This window comes from Semicossyphus pulcher, unplaced genomic scaffold (assembly GCF_022749685.1).
Source record: "Semicossyphus pulcher isolate SPU_LCO1_2020_fin unplaced genomic scaffold, fSemPul1.0.p SCAF_8, whole genome shotgun sequence".
NCBI classification, from domain to species: Eukaryota; Metazoa; Chordata; class Actinopteri; order Labriformes; family Labridae; genus Semicossyphus; species Semicossyphus pulcher.
In genome coordinates, this window is record NW_027211759.1 from 2,846,147 (window position 1) to 2,865,408 (window position 19,262).

The following is a 19,262-nucleotide window of genomic DNA, read 5'->3' on the forward strand; positions in this document are numbered from 1 at the left end:
GTGGATGAAGTGGTGGAGACGGCGTGAACACGGGCTGCACATGTTACTTTATGCTTCACTTTGCTTTTGTCGCCATGGCTGCGGTTGTTGTGCTTCCTCCTTCAGTCAGCTTGCTTCCTGATATATTAGATCGTAAACATTGAACATGTTTAATATTTGAAATCGGTGCGGCCACAACGTTCTTCCCAGCAGATCGGGGGAACATCCCTCACACCACAGGAACATCTGAGAGATCATCTTTAGAACCATCAGAACATCAGGACTCTGTTACTTTAGTCTGAAGAGGGAATCAGGCCCAAAGTCAGCTTGATTATCTTGCAGTGTGAACCCCACCTTAGATACACTGTCTTAATTATTGGGCTTTAGAAGTGCTTAGTTTCTACAACAGACAAAGCCTGGATGATTTTCCCTCCTTGCTCTCTTTGTGCTCGGCTAAGTTAACCAGCTGTAGCTTCATTTCTACTGTCCAGGAATGACAAGTAAACCCCTCCTCTCCTCTAAGTTTACTGATTTGAAGCCTGATCAGGATCATGAGACAAACATTTAAAAGGGTTAAACTGAAAACAAATCTAGGAGCTTTAAAACAGTAGGATTTGTTTTGTAGGGAGGATGTTCTTGTAGGAAGAAATGTGACTGCTCAGGTGTTCCTGATACTGTATAACAAACACAACTCCCACTTGTAGGTTTTAGAGCGACTGTACAACAGACCGAAGTCCTCAGGGAGGAGAGAGACAAAGAGAGAGAGAGGGAGAGCGAGCGGGCCGGCCTCTCAGGGCTTCATTAGTTTTAATTCCTCTCACATGCTCCGTCATGATTAACACTAGCCTTTTCACCCCCTGGAGACTAAGCCCCGCCTCCCTCGCAACCGCTCGCCTTCACATGCTGACAATCAAGTGAGCATTTAAATAATCTACAGAACTACAGAGAGATGACGCACTCGTGGAAGGAAATGAGTCTTGTCACCTGAGATCAGCAGACTAACGGTCGCCGCGGAGGGTTTGAACAGTGAGGAGTGATTCGTGTTCATCGACGTGAGCCGGCGTGTGAATGAACTTCATTATCCTCTGAATCTGTTTCACTTCACCCTGCTGCCGCGCGCCTGCTTCAGATTGATTCTCTTTCCTCTCGCTGTCGGCGTAATTATCAAAAAGCAACGGCCTCATTTGTGCAAACAGTCCAAACTATGATTTCACTCGTTCTGCGTCTCATCTTTTTTCTATCACCTCATTCTGCTCCAGTTTAAGTTGACTCATGTTGTGACACTTGGAATAATTACGGCATTAACAGAGGATGGTAATTAGAAGAAATATAAAAGATATGTGCCACAAGAAAAAAAAGAGATTTGTCGATTCTTCACACAATGAAACGCAGAGTTTTTGTTCCCATCGGTGCCCTTGGGCTGTCTGTCTCTCTGCCTGCCTGTCTGTTACTGTATTCGGGGGGACTTTGGCATCAGCCATGTTAAATAACGCCTCGCATCTCGCCAAATCTCTGCTGGCTCCGAGACAAAGCCGGAGGAGCCGGAGGAGCTGGAGGAGCTGGAGGAGCTGGAGGAGGGATGGAGAGAGGAAACAATGAGGAGACATTTCTCCTGCAGAGATCCTCAAGGAGGAAATTATTAAATGTTTTCTACTTCTTGTTTGAAATAAAGGAACAAATACTCTGTTACATTAGCTACATTGTGTTGTTACGTTCTGGTTTTATTCAGGTGTTGATGTTAGTCAGACTTCGCTCATTGATATTAATAATATAAAGCTGTTTTTTTCAATCCCACAGCTCCCAATAAATATCTTTTAATTATCACACACGTGACGAATGAGAGACGGAGTGGTGACGTGGTGCCAACGTTCTCTGCAGCTACCTGCTGACAGGTAGGCAGGTCAGCCGACCCTCCGGCCTCCTCTGCTGTTTCTGTTAATTACCTCCCTGACGCAGCGTGGGAGGTGCCGCTAACCTCGTCTCCTAACGAGCCGCGTTCTCTCTGAAGCATCATCAGTGTTAATTAGTGTTCTTAGCGGTGAGAACATCCTCCCAAAAAAGATGATGAAAGTGAAGGTTAGTCGGAGAGACTGAAGTGAAACTAAAACTTATCATCGAGGAGTCGTTGCCCAAAGTTTGCAGCCAGCTGATGGGTCACAAGTATTTTGGTTCTGACTCAGGTGAATCTCAGAACTCATCTCGTTTTTATTTAACCTTTATTTAACTGGCCCACACGGCGCTTAAAAACTGACAAGTTAGAAAACACAAAAAACATCTTTTTACATCGTTTTATTTTAACTTTTATATTAAGCTTCATTTGAATCCTTTGAAACAGATCCTCCTGCAGGCCGCTGCAGGGGCTCGTTTTTTCCCCCATGACCCTGTAAGAGTCGATTTAAAATAAAAACTATTATAGCCAGTCTTTATTAGACCTCGATCTTTCTAGACCTCACCCTGTACATTCACTGATGACGTTACAGGCGTTTAAACGGGTAAAAACACCGCCTGCAAAAAGCTGTTGTTTAGATTGTCCTTTTTAGATTGAGGTTAAATTCAAACCCGCGCTGTGGCTCACGCTGTCGCCTCGCAGCTAGAAGGTTCCTGGTTCGGACGTAGTGGGCCTCTCTGTGTGGAGTCTGCATGTTCTCCCCGTGCATGCTCGTTAGGTTCACTGGTGACTCTAAATTGCCCATCGGTGTGAATGTGAGCGTGAAAGGGTGTCTGTTTCTGTGTCAGCCCTGTGATTGACAGGTGACCTGTCCAGGTGTAACCCCCGGCTCTCGCCCAATGAACAGGATAAGCGGGGGTTAGTGCAGTTAGACGTCCTGTTTAAGGCACAATCTAAACACACACTAACACCAGAAAACACTGAAATCTTTTTCTCAGTGGAAGTATGAATGTGGAGCTGATTTCCCACCAGAGAGAAAAAAAAGGCAGGATTTAATTTGTGGAAAATCTGAAGCAGCTCTGCGTGTGAGTGTGTGCGTGTGTGTGTGCGTGTGTGTGCGTGCGTGCGTGTGTGTGTGTGTTGTTGGTTTAGAGCCCACAGAAACTGGCAGAGTCAATCTGTGACTACAAGAGACAGCAGGGCTGCACGATTATGGGAAAAATGATAATCATGATTATTTAGATCAATATTGAGATAATTATTTATCACCATTATTTATTAATTCAGGGACTTTTTTTATTTTACTTTCACATTTAAATAAACGTTAAGGGTGTCTCTGTGCAGCATCTCTGATCTGGATGTCTGACGTGACACTGGAGGACGGGGAGCAGCTCGTTCTTCCTCTCGGCCTTCACACACTCATCATGCTGCACTTTGTGCTGTTCTTTCAGCTGCTTCAACAAGTTAGCTGTGTTGCTTTGGGACGCAGACGCAGGTTTCATGACCTCTCTGCTGATTATTGTTTCTTCTTAACATCACTTAAACCTGAAACGCCTCCAAACAAGCGCTGACGAGCCGTCTCAGGGGACCAGCTCTTCGTCTTCTGTTCCAGACGTTTGACTTTAGTTTCCCCGACCGTCTCTGTTGTTTACTCTTCCTCTCTAAACTGCCGCTGTGAGCTTGGCGCATCATGTTTATTTAATCGTCTCTCACTCTCCAGCTTTTCTTTGGTACCGCTCACACCAAGAGTTTGAAGGATGTCAGACACAGAATTAAAGTAGCACGGGAAGAAGAGAAGAGAAGAAGAGTGGTGAGGGATTTGAATCGAGTGGCCTGGAGCAGCTTTGAGTGGGGGAGTGGAGTGAACAAACAGCTCCATGAGAGAGAAGAAGAAACTCTCACTGCTCCCACTAACACACGTTGATAGCGACTGGAAACAGATCGGTGAGACTCACGGTCCGTTTGCAGGAAGTTGTTGTGGAGCTGGAACAAAGGGAAGCTGTCCCAGGAGTCGACAGGCTGCACCTGCAGAGCGGCGTCCATGTCGGCTCTGTACAGAGACAGGAACGTCTCAGCGTGTTCAGCCATCAGCTCCGGCCACCACGAGAAAGCCTGAGAGACAGAGAGAGGCTGCAGATCAATAACAGGGAAACAAGTCATGTTGTTCTTTGTTTGGTGCATCATGACATTGTGACATAACAACGATTGTCAGATTTCCTGAATTTATACAAACTAAAGACACACCTGTATGTCATTATAACATGAGAGCGTCCCTCCGTGAGCGTTACGTTACAGAAAAATGGCCGCCGTGTGAATATGGTGAATTCTCTTCCCCTTAATCTAACCAAGTTCTTTTTGTGCCTGAACGTTACCAAAACTAAACAGCTGCTTTGTCAGGTTATGAAACAGATATGATACTGATTACGATACAGAACAAGTTTTATATGTGAGCTAGAGGGCAGGAAGAAACAACCTAATCCGTAGGATTTGTTGGAAACCTTTCCGGTCTCAGGAGGTCCTGTGTGAAGCCTGACATTCGGTTTATTGCTCATCAGCAGCTAACGGGGCCAAAATGACGAATCCCGCTGTAGTTAGTCAACCTCGCTCCTCACTGTTCTGTAAATGTGAGGACTCTTCATCAGGAGTCTCCATCCTCGAGTCCTCAGTTTTTTAAGATCACCAAACTTCATCCTTTTGTCTTCAAAGTCAATAACAAGCTGAACCCTTCAGATACAGGTGCATTTGTACTACAATCAATGAACCCTGTGAAAACAGACCTCCCACAGGCGGTGGGAGACCGAGGTTGTGTAATCCTGTTTAAACTAATGTTCAGTAAATACAGCGAGAGCGTTCATTGTTTCTGCAGCAGAGAGAAAAGGCTTCTGTGTTTCACGTCACCGCGCTGTATGTTTGTTTGCGCAGTGAAATGTGGTGACAACACGCAGAGTGGCTCGGTTACATAACCCTGTGTAATTAGATTTTATACATACTTATAAAGATTTTTTACTTAGATTACAGAGATATCACTTTTTTTTAGCCTTTCATGCCTTTATTGAGAGAGGACAGTGGACAGTGTTGGGAGCTGGGGAAGAGAGTGGGGATGACACGACCCTACGACCTCATGACGGATACTGAAAGGAAACAAACCTGCAACACTGACAAAAATATACTTTAAATCAATTTGGCTTTAATTACAGTTCTACATTTAATTTATGATCTGACAGCAAATTTATGACTTTATAGTCTCATAAATTTAACTACACACAGGTGATACAGATTTTCTAAACCATACGGCTGCACTACTCAGGATAAGGAGGACTTTATAAAGGGTCAGTTGTCTGTTAATATAGACACATGACTACTCCACTCTTTTGAAACGTTTCTCACTTCCTGTGTGTCCCAGTTTGTCTTTTAAAAGCTGCAGAAATCTGAATAAGTGGAGGCAGATGTGAGATATCTTTAGATGCTTTTAATCTGAAAGGGAAGGAAAGAAGGCGTAGAGGTCACATCGCGGCTGTGCCTCTCTCCTGCAGAGAGCCTGCTCAGGTGACCGCTGCTAAAGGACACCTGGCAGAGAAGTGCAACCGGCCTTGAATCGCACGCCGAGGTCGGTATTTGTGCACGACGGAGGAAGAGGAGGAGGTAGAGATGTGAGACCAGGAGAGAGAGACATGACACGGCAGCGGCTCTCGCTCGTGGCCTTGCAGGACGACTCATCCTTTCAAACGCGCCTTTTCAGTTTCCTGTTACTGACAACAAACGGCTTTAAACCAGCCTGAAGGTGCCTTACAAGTCTTTCTTCTGCATACATCACAGTCAATCCCTGCTGATTGTTAATAAATGCTGCTGTCGCTCCATCGACAGAGACAAAGGAAAAGAAGACGAGAAAGCAGGAGACGATTCAAAGAAAAAAGATGGTAAAGGATTATTAGAACAATAAGGAAAGACAAGAGGATAGAAGGATGTGAAGAAGGGAAGAAAGAGAGGACAAAATGGGGGATAAATTAAATGAAAGTAGGGGAAAAAAAAGTTTGAACAAAGGAGGACGGGAAGAGAAGAGGGGAGGAGTAAAGAAAAAATGATGGAAGAAAAGAAGGAAATAGGTGAAATGAAGAACAAAACAGTGAGTGAGGGTAGGAAGAAGGTATGAAAGGAGAGCAGGAAGAAAGGAGGAGGAGAAAACAGGAACAAGCAAACACAGTAGGCACATTTTGAGTTAAAGGAAAAAGAAGGGACGCAGGAAAGGGGGACAAAAAAAGTAAAAAAGACAAGCGTGGTAAAAAGGGAGCATTAAGGTGAACATGGACTGGACGAAAGTAAGCTCGAAGAAACAATAGAATAGGGAGGAAGAAGTAAAGGAAGTGGGGAACAAATAAGGGAAGAAAGGGGTAAAAAAGAGTGGTTTAACGAGAAGAAGCAAAGAAAGTTAAAAGGAAAAGGTTGTAGAAAAAAGGAAACATGCAGAGAGGAGGGCAAGAGAGAGGGACAAAAAGGGGAGAAGGTAAACAGGAGGAGAAGAACTTAACAAAGGACAGAAGAAGAAACAGGTACGGCCGCTGCCTACACCGCCCCTTGTGTGTGTGTGTGTGTGTGTGTGTGTGTGTGTTGTATGGCTGTGTGAATGGCGTGTCCTTTTAGGCCGGATATCAGGGACTTTGAGCAGCGACGGTGAAAGGGACGGCTACGGCATTCAGAAAAAAAAAGGTCCACTGCGCACTTCCTGTCGTTGTAGCCCTGCCGTCTACTACGGGAGAAAGTTTGTCAGGACAGCGTCGGAGTGTAAGCAGGTAATTAAATGTTTATCGTATTTGACAGCGTCATTTCGTTTATACTCGAGGAACAAATCGTTGCTTATTAACATTAGATTTCTACCACTACGGCGCTGTAGCCGTCGCTGCTTAAAGTCCCTACTCCCGCCCACCTGTGCTGCCGGCCGGAGAAGCCTGTTTGTTGGGCCGAGACAGCGCACCAATTAGACACGACCGATCAAAGACCAATCATCAGTCAGCGCTCAGCTTCATTGGTTTCATTGTTTACAAGTTGTGTGCGGCTGTGGTGCTCGTGTTTGTCGCCTGCAAAGCAGTGGTGTGCAGATTTCTTCCTGACATGAACGTCTGGGAAACAAAGACCAAAAACAAATCATAAAAAGCAACACAAAAAAATCTCTTTTTATCTCCTGTTTTGTGTTATTACAACTCACATATGAAGGTTCTAACTGTCCTCACGTCTCATCAAAAACCAACAAAGATGAAACATGATTTATAGTTTGTATATCAGAAGATGAATCCTCACTCACAGAAGTTATATATGAAACCATTTAGTGATCAGGTGCTTCTACCTGTCAGCTGAAAAAAGAGGAGCAGCACATGTCACCATTCTTTAACCCTGTTTAACTCTTACTTCCTGTTTCTTGTCTCCTTGTGTTTCTCATTTCCTGCTGCGGTGACCTGCTTACACTGTGAGCTACAGAAGAGATAATTACACATCAAACGGCACTTAATAAGAGCAGAGAGCTTATTTACAGTCTGTGTCGATCTCTGGTTTCATTCAGACGTCCTCTTTTATCACTAAATCCGGTCAACACACACGGAGTAAAACGACAAAAACACAAACACATTGGAGGATGACTCAAACGTTCAAACTTACCTCTCTTCCCTTCCCACGGTGCGATAAGGCAAGAGAAACAGAAAGGACAGTCAGGTAAATAATAATTAGTCTGTATGCTTTTATTTTGAAATTCTTCACAGTGTTCGAAGTGGCTCTCTATTTTTCAAGTTTTCTGTTGGTCCAAACTGACCGTTTAGCACACCTAAGTCACACCATAGCAGAAAATATCTAACCGAACAAGGCAGCAGAAGACCAGGCAGTCCTGTGTTCTGTGAGGTTAAATGACCGTTTTTATGAATGGAGTCTGGTGTGTTTGCAGAGAGCGATGTAACGTCTGTTTGTGGTTAAAACAATCCTCTTCCTCTGTAACAAAAAGGTCTATCTCTGTAGGGATCCTTTCTGTCATGTTGTCACACACTTAGAATAACAATCTGAGCCTGTCAGTGGAAACAACAAGAACTTTTAGTGGACGACCTTTCATTGTTTGAGAATTACGTTGCAGCCATTACAACCTGTTTCTTTGCTCTTGGCTGAATCGATCTCCTCGAGAAATACCAAAACTTTTTGTACCTCTGAGTCATTTAAGACCTAAAAAGTGATGCATGAAATGTAAAAAAATGTCCAGATGTTAATATACAGGGAATTAGCTTTTAAGATGCGTTCACAGCAATCTCGGTTCAGTGACATCTAGACAGTTCAACTAGTAATCTCAAAGATCTCAGTTTTGTTCTCTTTAGCAGCACCTGTGGTGATAAACGGTAATTGCAGGAGCACACTTCCCAGATATCCAGACAGTGCTGCATGTGTGACGTCCACGGTCGGCTCCGGTTGTAACTCTTGATTTTCCTGGCTGACGGTCGCTTTCCTTTTCAGACTGTTTGCTTCATCTGAGCGTCGAGTTTGTTTCTTCTTCTTTGGATTTTCACTTCTTGTTGAAGTTGTATCTGTAGTCATCCATCTTTTCTTTGTTTGTTCAGCCATAGTAGATTACTGTTTACTCGCAACACTTGCAGAGAGCGGAAAAGCAGCCGCTTAGCTCCGCCTACCCTCTCTGGCAGACCAACCACTGCTGGCTGATGGGAAACGCGTCACTAACTGGGCGCTGCTTGGGATGTCTTCTGTGAATGTTGCCAAGGACACCCAGTCTATAATAATACTATATACTGCAAATGCAAAGGCTTTCATCAGTGGGCCATCGGCTCAGTCACTATTGTGTTACCTCATTCAGAGATAGATAGAGACTTACAGACATTTATTTACATGAAAATCTTGATTATTACTTGATTAGTGCAGTGGTTCAAATCCCGGTTCAGACGTAGTGGGCCTTTCTGTGTGGAGTCTGCATATTCTCCCTGTGCATGCGTGGGTTCCCTCCGCATACTCCAGCTACCTCCCACAGTCCAAAGACATGCTCGCTAGGTTCATTGGTGACTCTATTTTAATTACCCGTAGGTGTGAAGGTGAGCGTGAAAGGTTGTTTGTCTCTGTGTGTCAGCCCTGTGAGTGACTGGCGACCTGTCCAGGTGTAACCCCGCCCCTCACCCAATGACAGCTGGGATAGGCTGCAGCAGCCCTGCGACCCTGAGCAGGATAAGCGGTATAGATAATGGGTGGATGGACGGATGATTTGTCAGCGCTGCAGAAGAGTAAAGGTAATTTAAAGACATTTAACTTTGGTAATTCAGTGTCAGACACAAATTATTTTTCCGAGCAGGATATTGAAACATGTCTGTGAGGGCTCTTTGTCTGCGAGATCTTCACTGTGACAATTTATTAATGAAACGCTGACAGAAACAACAGCAACAGAAATCAGAGACGTGAGTGAAAATGTTGTTTGGATGCCGACTGTAACCGAGTAAACAATTATGATTCATGTCTAAATTTAAGCGGTGACAGCTTGAGGCGGCGCTCTGACAAAAAGCCTCTAATTTGCAGATAACATCTTGCTGCCGCTCGGAGCAGGGACTGAGCGGTGGCCATGGCAGCGGCAGAGCGCCGTGTTATAAATATCTCAGAAACAGATGCCTGAGCGCCACGCTGCCACTTCAGGGCCGATCACACCGACGCGTCTCAACACCTATGATTGATCAGTTTTACACCGCGGCGTAGAAGCGCGACGTGCATATGGGCTGTGGGCGTTGTTTTCATCGTTCCCCGCCGCAGATGTTAATGCAGCCGTGTCATCCGCCACTTTAGCGTGAGCGCTGCCAACAAGTGCAAAGGAGGAAAATGGACAGTGCTGCGAAAAGTGATCAAGAATGTTGAAATTAAATGATCAAGTGAGTCGAGTGTCTTTGCTGCTGTCGCTCAGAGGAGATAAAAAAAGTGTCAGAGTTAAACTGTTCTCAGAATAAATCAAACAAGACGAAGAAGACAGAAGACAGAAGACAGCTTCTCACGACAACGTGAGAATCTGTCAGCTAAAGTTTTACTCTGAAGATCTTAGAGGATTAATGGTTTGGTTTACAAGATATTTGCAAAGACAAACTGCAGTTATAGGGCTGCACGATCATGGACAAAATGATGATTATTTAGATCATTTATTTGTTCTTATTGTACTTTCATGTTTAAATAAACACGGGGAGTAACTCGTTCTTCCTCTCGGCCTTCATACACTCATCATGCTGCACTTTGTGCTGTTTTTTCAGCTGACTTGATTTGATATGCAGCAGTGTTTTCTACGGGCGGAGCATTTGAAACGTCAGCGTCCCCGTCAGTCATGTTTATTTAATCGTGGGATGATTTATTTGATTTATTGTGCAGCCCGATGCAGTTGGATTAAAAAGTCATGATAACATGAAGGTACAGAGGTGCATGTCATATCTGTCATGTGCATATCTTAGATACTTTATTCTCAGATGAAACATTGAGACAGATGTGAGCACAATAGATCCTCTCTATAATCCTGCTTTGTGCTTTTGATCTTTCTGCGACTCTGGTTCCTCCGGTGAGAAGATTTGATGCTTTTATCTGTTTAAATCATTAAGTTAAAAAAGACTTAATAATTCATTAATTCCTCCTGACTTTCTCTCGGGATGAATAAGTGTCAGTCTGATCCATAACGGAATAACTGATGTAGGTAAGTGTATGTTATTAAGTAATGTTTAAACGCATAAATATTAACCAGTGAAAGCAGCATTCAGGGTTTAGTTTTTAAATAATAAAACAAAAGCAGAAAACATCGAAACCACCCGACTGTGCAGGACAGGAAGCCCACATCCCAGCAGGACCAGGACCAGTCCCCAGACCCGTCACGCTGAACTGTCCTTAAACAAACAGTGTGAAATACCTCTGAGTGGTGCTCCTCGTTCTGCTGCAGGACCTCGATGCAGAGCTCTCCCAGTCGCATCATGTCCTCCAGCCTTTTCTCCGGAGCTGCCTGAGCGTCAACTGAAGGCCCGAACACGGCAGGACACATCCAGGAGAGAAATAAAACACAGGAAGGCTTATACACAAACATTTCAACATGACTTCATATCCCATAAACCTTAGCTGACTCTTTGTTGCTACCTTTAACTGCTGACTAATGCTGCTGATATCCCTGCTCAGGGTATGAAGTCAGGTTGATTTCCAACAAAAGAACAGCACAAAGAAGAGATGCACACATTGTTACGTTGCTCAGAAGTTTCACTGTGGAGAGAGGGATCGACGAACTACCTGGAAATGCACTCCTGTGAGAAACAGGATGTAACGGCTGCAATGTTGTCCTTTCACGATCAAAGTACGTCCACTAAAACTTATTGTTTATTCCGCTGACAGGCTCAGATTGTTATTCTAACACCGCTTTCCCACCTAAATTTAGCACGTTGACGCAGGTTTTTCAGACCCGGGAAGACCTGCTTATAAATACAGATTGTCTCTTTTCCCATTGCCAGTGAAGTATCCTCCTGTCGGTCTCTTTTCTGCTGCGTCACCATTCAGACCATTCAGTCTGTGTATCAAACTCGGCGCTGACAAATTAGGAACGATGATCGAGCGCTGCTCGGAGAGAGACGGGCGGAGTTTGTAGCTGAGATGACGAGGAGTCGCAGAAGTTGGCAACGGAGCATAGCATCGCTCTGGAAAGGGGGCGGAGATTAGCGTATCGACACAAGTTTTGTGTTCCTATCAATGCCGATCGAGGTGAGGCGATAATTACCCAGGTCTACTGCAGAGTCATGCGTGTTCCTCCCTGCACGGACGTAACGCTCCCGGACTTGTTCCCATTTAGTTTTGCAGGTTTCCACGACGACTTCTAAAACAGAACTTATCTGTCTGCAGCTGTTTGACAGGCATGTTTGTCTCTGTGCAGCGGCAACAACACATCACACAGATGTGGATCATTGAGACTCGGTCTATCAGCTCTTCTTCAGAACTTTCTGCCATTGTTGTCCCTGCTGCTGTGTTGACCCTGTCACATCCCCTCTGCCTCTACACTGCCCCTACTGCTCATGTGCAGACTGCATCTCCGGCTTAACGCAGCCCATTTTGCAGCTGCCATTTAAAACACGTTAAAGGAGTTACCCTTTAATCCGTCTATGGCAGCAGAGATATTTCATTGCTGCTTTCACCTCAGATGCATTTGTGGGTTTTGGTCCTCTCCGACATCGATGGTGTTATTGTTTCTATTGTGACACAGACATTTACAAAGGACTCCCGTCTGGACTCAAACCAAGGACGCTGTGGCTACACACAACCCTGACCCCTGCACTCTGCCTCTCCTTTGTGTGTCTGTCTTTAACGCTGAGTGACGGCCTGTTACAGTGATGAATGTCATCATTATGTATTTTAAACATTTCAAACATTGTTAAAATAAAACTCTCACCCTTGATCTGAGCGTATTCGATCAGCTGGCTGTAGTTGATTTTTGCTGCTTTCTCCAGACACTTCTGCACCAGTTTCTTCATCTCCTCTGGAGGAACAGGCGTGGTGATGTCCTTCATCAACACCTGAAAACACACAAACAACCACCAAGTTACATTACAACAAAAAACAGAACAGTTTTTGTTAAAAGCCTGCAGAAAAGGAGAGTAGAATAAAAGCTTAACACCTTTAAAAACATATCTCTGCACTTGATTGGAAAGAGCGGCCACGCAGCTTATTAAATATGGAACTTTAAAAGCTTAAATTCTACAAACACATCACGTTTAATTCTTGCAAGTTGCATGTCAGGGTCCAATGCAAATAAAGGTATATAATATAGTTAATATCTTAAGAATATTTAGGCTACTTATACATTTTTGCATCGTTTAAAATCATACATAACCTAAATAAACACCTGAGCTGTAAAGGAGAGAGAGAGAGAGAGAATGTAACAAGCTCTTACATCCTCTCCTCCTCTCTATGCCTCATGAATGTTTTGATTCAGTACAATTTATCAAATGAAATACAGTTTATGCTTCCTACAGCGCTCGAGTGATAAGGGCCCAGAACAGAAGTATTTAAACGTGCTCCTGTACCCGTTCCTGCAGCGAGAGCGTTGCCTTCAGGGCCCCATCTGGTCGTCCAAAGGGAAAGCAGTACCTGCAGATGCAAAACGTGGGCGGTCATCACATTTAGAAACAATCTCAAGGACAACTGAGTGAATAACAAAAGAAGAAGAAGAAGAATGGGAAGGTGGAGGCAGCGGCAGAAAGACGTCAGGGCTTCAACAGATGGCTGCTTCCTTTCATCTGATCACACTGATCAAGAAGCTTTTCTCACCTCCAGCTCGTCTGAGAGCGGGCGAGCGAACGGGACTAAACAAACAAAGACACTCGGACACTCAGGTCACACATTCATGGACAGAAACCTGCAGATGTTCGGCCCCGTCACACTGATGTCAAAATGGGTTCAAAAATAGCTTATTTTGTTTTAATATAATACTGTGTCCTCCTGAAAATAAGTCACCAGTGTTTGATGTTCATTTCAATAAAAACTCATTTTATTTATCACAAAAAGCCTGAATTTATTTTTTCTGAAGATGTCTGTTTATGAAGTTCAATTAAAAGCTAAATGGTCCTGAGATGAAAGCTGATGAGCTCAAACTCAGAACCCCTCAAAGAACGACTTCCAGCCCAGACTTCCTTCTCCGTGCGCTGCTTTGTTTAGAATCCAGTCAGCAGCTCAAGAAGCGACCGTGTGTTCAGATCAAAGGTAAATTCTCCCTCCAGATGTGTCTGCTAAATAAACGCTGTCATCTCCTGGTTCGTCCCATCCCCCGGAGGAGCGCCCGTTCATCTGTCTGTGCTGAGTCTCAGTCTCACTGTAAACAGGAAGTTACACAGAGGCTGCACTCTGGCTTACTGCAGCGGGATGAAGCCCAAACAGAAACAGATTTTCTTGTGATCGACTTTAATTAACGGCTCTTCAGTTTGCTGAAAGAACAACATCATGATGCAGATTAGGAACAACATGAAGCTTTGTCAGGTCTGTCCTCAAGAGGAGAAGAACACTACTGTAACATGAGACGGAGGGCGGAGCCATCACTTATGATGCATGCAAGATTCAGATCTAGAGCAGATTGTTGCTGAACTTGCTGCAGATGTCTGTTTACAGAGATTAAGAAAAAAGCTAAATCGTCGTCGGATGACGCTGATGGGAGCCGGGATGTTGTTACGGTGGATTACATTCTGCCTGCTTTTGTTCTACCTGCACACAACGCATCCTGCTGACACGTGATTGGTCAACACTACTCGGACGACAAACTGCACAGAGCCAGCTCCATAAAACAAATGCTTTCCCACTTTGGTGTGGATAAACTAACATTCAGTGCTTTCCAACATCTTTGGGTTGAAGTGGAACACTGACTCTGAGCCAGACTTCACATCCTAACATCAGTGCTGGATGTCACTGATGCTGCTGCAGCTGAGTGGGAGCAAACACCTGCAGCAGTGTAACAGCATCTGTGGGAAAGCTTGAAAACAAAGAGTGGAGCACAGGTTTGTTCCACTATAACACAGATACAGGGCTGCCCAGGTTTTTTTACAAGGCTACACTAAAGCATTCTCCGGTACTCCGACAATCATTTAAATATTAAGCTCAAAGTTAAAAAATATTGAAGAAATAAACAGTTTTTTTAGTTTCTTTCGAGCTCTGCAAACAAAAGAGGCCATTTGTAAGCGTAAAAATGAAACCACCTCTCCATCCGGTCCTCGTCGTGTAAACTTGGAGTCTAAGGAGTCCATGTGGGAACTTTAATGTCACTAAAACAAACAAGACGCAGCACATTTCTCTGAAGTGTCGGACAGACTGGGCTGCTTGTGGGTGAAAGCAAACAGTGATTAAGTCATCTTTAGCCGAGCTCCCTCCTGTGACCGACAGAATAATAATAATTAAGTTTAACTGCTTTAATCTGAACTGTGGAATCCTCCTCTTGTCTCGTCCCACATTAGCATAATCCCAGCATTGTCCCGGCCATTGTTTACCAGCATTAGCCTCTTGTTGAGGTGAGTTAGTAATGACTCCCGCTGATCGACCCCCCCCACCCCCCTCGGCGCCTCCCCTCCTCTCAGGGGCCAGATGGAGGGCCCCTCTCAGGCGTGAAGGGTCTAAAGAGCCGGGCTCGGGGACAGTTAATGGCACAGGTCCATTCAGACGAGTGTTGCTCAAGGTCTCGGGGCTGTCGCTTTCACACCGCGCTCACAATGCGTTCACACGGCGGCGGCGGTGCTGAATAGCAGCACGCAGATGCAGGGAGGTCCCATCAGCCGCCGTCAGCGCGAGTCCTGCACCTGTTGTGTGCTGCTGCTGGGCTAAAAATACCCAGACTGCCCCGGCTCGTTAGGATGGAGCTAAAGGAGCATCCCGCTGGTTTTTAAAGGCTTTATAAAAACATGCTGACGTGCTTCAGAGGTTAAGATGTATTTTTTTGACATTTCTATTCAGGAGTTCTTTTCAAAGTTTCTGTCTCGGAGACTTTACACTTTAATGTCAACATTCAGCTTCATTTCATTCTTAACAATCATATTTTAGTTTTACTGACGAACTACGGTGTAACTCTAACTGACAACACACCTAAACACAGGACAGACGCTGATCTAATTCTTAATTTCAATCTTCTTAGCCGCCCAAACTAAATTAAATTGACCTCCAGTATGCACAGGAGGAGGGAGATATCTCAAACACAAATATCTGCATGAAACAGCACGAAAACTTCAAGACTTCAGTTGTTTGTGGTTCTGCTGAGAAGACGTCCGTACCTGAAGTGTGTGATCTGGTTCTCCAGCAGATCCATGAGGCGACTCCTGATGGCCTCGAAGTGATCTTTCTCCTCCACCGTCACCGTCCCCATCCCGTCAGGCCTGACGACACACAGACATCACACACAGGACTCAGCCGTCTTTAACATTCAGGTAGAGCTCACAGACCGGAGCTATAAAGATGTTACTGTTCTACTAATACCAATAAAAAACAATGCATTGAATTCATTTATAACCCAGGTCATCTTAATACATTTTGGAGGCGTCTGCACGAGATACACCAGACCACCTGCTCTAGCCTTTTAGCATGTTGGTGACGAAGTTTAAATATCGACAAAGCTCTCTTGGACTTAGACCACTCAGGACATTTACCCTGTAACAAGGTTTCAGCCTGTGTGAAACAAAAAGAGTCAGTGTTGAGTTCATTTTAACACAAAAACACTAAAAAGAACCAGAGGGTGCCGAAACGATGCGACCTCGTGGGTCTGTGTAAGACGACAAAGAGCTGCCGTGACAAAACGTCGGTATGTGTTGGACATTCATAAGATTACAATATTCGTCATTTGAACTGTTTCTTAGACCATCAACCGATGATGCCACTGTTCAAACAATTCTATTTGCTGGATTGGCTCACATCTCTGATTTTTTAAATCTACCTGCAAATGATCTTTTGGTGTGTGAGGCAGAGGAGAGAATCCTGCACGTTTTCTGTCTGCAGATTTTATAATGCAGGAAATACAGATTCAAAATACAGACAGGATGCAGTCAAGTGAACTGTATTTAAATCAGTACAAGTGCAAACATGTGTGAACTGTCCTCTCAGAGCGCGTTCACACCTAAAGTCTGTTTGTTTGATCCAAATCAAAGACCAGATTGTTACAAAGTTACATTTTGCCTCGAGGTTGGTTTGTGTTCACTCGGCAGCTTTTACCAGCGAACACAAAGTTTTGATGCGCGAGGAAACTGCTCTCTGATTGGTCAGAATGTCCATGTTGGTAAACTCCGTGAGAGAGAGCACACTGATCGATCACACTCGACATGATCGCAGACTTCAAGGTTTTGATGTCGGAGTTTTTTACTTTTTACCGACACTGTTCCACAGATCGATCAGCTCCATCTCCTTTACGTTCTCACTGAACCGTTTGAACACCTCCGTGTTCTCGTGTGTTTCCAGGAGTGTTTGTGAAATAGTTTGGGTCAGCCCATATTTCTATTTCCTCGTCGCTCTCCCACGACTGTCCTCTGCTCATCTCGCTTCCTGTCTCTGCAAGTGTCAGCACCCGTAATCACTGCAATGCACAGTTTTAAGTCGGTTTACGTTCTCACCAGAATCAAACCGGAACCATGGCTCATTCGGAAAGGGACCGAGGGGACAAACGCTCCAGGGTTCGGTTCAATCTGACTAAACACGGCTGGTGAACTCGCACTAAAAGACAAACAACGTCGGCAAAGCAGCTCTTTAAACATAATACATTTTGTTATCGCATCTCCATCTTTGTTTTTGAAGTCAGAAGTGACCGGATTTAAACGACAGGTTGCTGTGTTTACAATTTGTCCATCACAAGGTGACCCCGCTCTGACGCATCACCTGCTTTATCATCACATTCACTGTAAATGCGACCGTTGTTCACAGACTAACATCATGCTGTGGACACATACAAGAAATCTTTACATTGTGTTCAATGTACATATAAACAAATCACTACAGGTGAGCGAATGAGATCAGTAACTTGTTGGGTAACTGATTTTTACTGAGCGAGAAGTAGGCTCACTTTCTCATAGAGTTCAATACAACCAGTGGAGTCGCCCCCTGCTGGACATTGGGATGGAGGTTTAAGGTGACTTCCACCTTTACGGCCGGTTCAGGCTGCATGCACGAGCAGCGCGTGGCGGCTGAGTCTCAGAACGGCTCCGGCTCGCTGCGTCAAGGTGTTCACAAAGGGTGCACGTCGGCTGGGCTTTTACTTAAAACAAACACTCCTGGCGTAATGACGTACTTTACTTTCCATGCCTGTGACAGACTCCACCGCAGGAGATGTAAATATTCACAGATCAGTAGCTGAGGATGAAGAACGGGCGGGATTACAGGACGGCTGGCGCCGACTTCCATTTCATTTTCAGTGTATTTAGGCCGAGAACTCGCAGCTTGCAGCAAAAATAGACGACCCTCTTCTTCTTCTTCTTCTTTTTGCCGCATGTCAAGGCTTTAACCTGTTCTCATGCATTTAAAATGAAAATGAAGGCATGCAGTGTGAACCCACTGTTATATACAGTTTGTGCTTCTAGTAAACTAGTCTGCAACCTCCTGCAGATGTTATTCTGACAGGCGAACGAGGAATGAGTGGGATTGTTATTCTTTTAAACTCTATTTCAGGACCGCAGTTCATTTTAGAAAACATAAATCTGGACAAAAGCAGTTTTATATCCTCGGCTGTTCTCAGATTTAGCAACATGTAAAAGGGGAGAGGTAACACGCTCACACAGAGCAAGGAAATGTATGTCAGAGAGAACACACATCGACTGTTAGAGGACTTTTAATGAAGCATGTGTGTTGAGTTTTGTTCAGTGATTGAAAGTTGAAGCGATTGTAAAAAAAGAAACACAGAAACGTGTTTAGTGTATGGGAGGTACAATTTGATAACATCGACTCCTTATATTAAAGATATTCTGGTTCCTATGAAGGGCTGGTTCTCTCTTCAAATAAAGCTTATAAGAATTTGAAATGTGAACCATGAACTCTGGAGACCGAATCTTTGATGCTGCCGGCACCTCAGCACGTCTTTGTCGACACTTCCTCACAAGACAAGGTCCCAGAGGAGAAGAAATGAGTGAAGGAATCTTCATTTGTTTCTTAATATGAAAGCGAACAAAGTGTGAAGCCTTAGAAAACAGCTCAATCTGCTTCTCTGTGTTCGGTTTCTTTCTCGCTCCGACAAGTTTGACTGACTTGTTTTCACCAAACTCTGTGATAAAGCAGCCAAACTCTCCACACTGACCCCGGAGTCAACCAATCAAACAGAGAGCTGCTCAGGCTCCTCTTCCTCCTCCACAGCTCATCCGGCCGGCAGGAGGAGAGTCCACAAAGAGAGAACTGTTAGTTGAGCGCTTCATTAATGTTTGTAAAGCTTTCATTCCCTTCTTGCCTTCGTCTGAATAGGCACTCTGGCAAAAAAGGGGAAAAAATGCAATCAGTACCCAGAGCGACCAGCCTTGACTTTCTGGGCTTTCTGTGCGCGGCTGAAAGAGAAAAGCACCCTCTCCAAACGGCACTCGCGGTCGCTTGAGGGAAGAAGCGAGGAGGTTGTCTGTTAATGAGTTGTTCTTATAAAAGCCTTCGCTGGTTCAGCCCCTGACCGCCGCGCCTCAAGTACCAACAACTCCGCCGAGCTCCTCGCCGCGTGTTCCTGAATCTACAACGTCGCAACATAAAAAAAACGTGACGAGAAAAAGAAGCAGCAGACAGCGAGGGAGGCAGGCGAGGCGCGGATACTGAGCAGCCGCTGATTAACCTCCCGTGAGTTTTAATTATGGGAATAATAATCTTCTTCAACCAGCGAGGTGAAGCACTTTGAATCAAAGTGTTTTTACAGGAGAACTCTGACCACGCTGAAATATGTGACCGATGTGAA

General features: G+C 44.6%; 1 protein-coding gene across 6 annotated transcripts in view; it reads right to left on the minus strand.

The window, feature by feature from the left end:
- The window catches only part of cadps2 (Ca++-dependent secretion activator 2), a 190,534-nt gene that overhangs the window by 35,626 nt on the left and 135,646 nt on the right, over positions 1 to 19,262 (minus strand). For 3 of the 6 annotated variants that reach the window (XM_069685869.1, XM_069685873.1, XM_069685870.1), the window contains 6 exons: positions 15,634 to 15,735; positions 12,913 to 12,976; positions 12,273 to 12,402; positions 10,764 to 10,864; positions 7,514 to 7,522; positions 3,823 to 3,979 (listed from right to left, as the gene is read on the minus strand). In XM_069685869.1, the coding sequence (XP_069541970.1) occupies positions 3,823 to 3,979; positions 7,514 to 7,522; positions 10,764 to 10,864; positions 12,273 to 12,402; positions 12,913 to 12,976; positions 15,634 to 15,735 (563 nt within the window). The remainder of the gene's footprint in view (positions 1 to 3,822; positions 3,980 to 7,513; positions 7,523 to 10,763; positions 10,865 to 12,272; positions 12,403 to 12,912; positions 12,977 to 15,633; positions 15,736 to 19,262) is intronic. The other 3 variants (XM_069685871.1, XM_069685872.1, XM_069685875.1) reach the window with 1 other exon arrangement.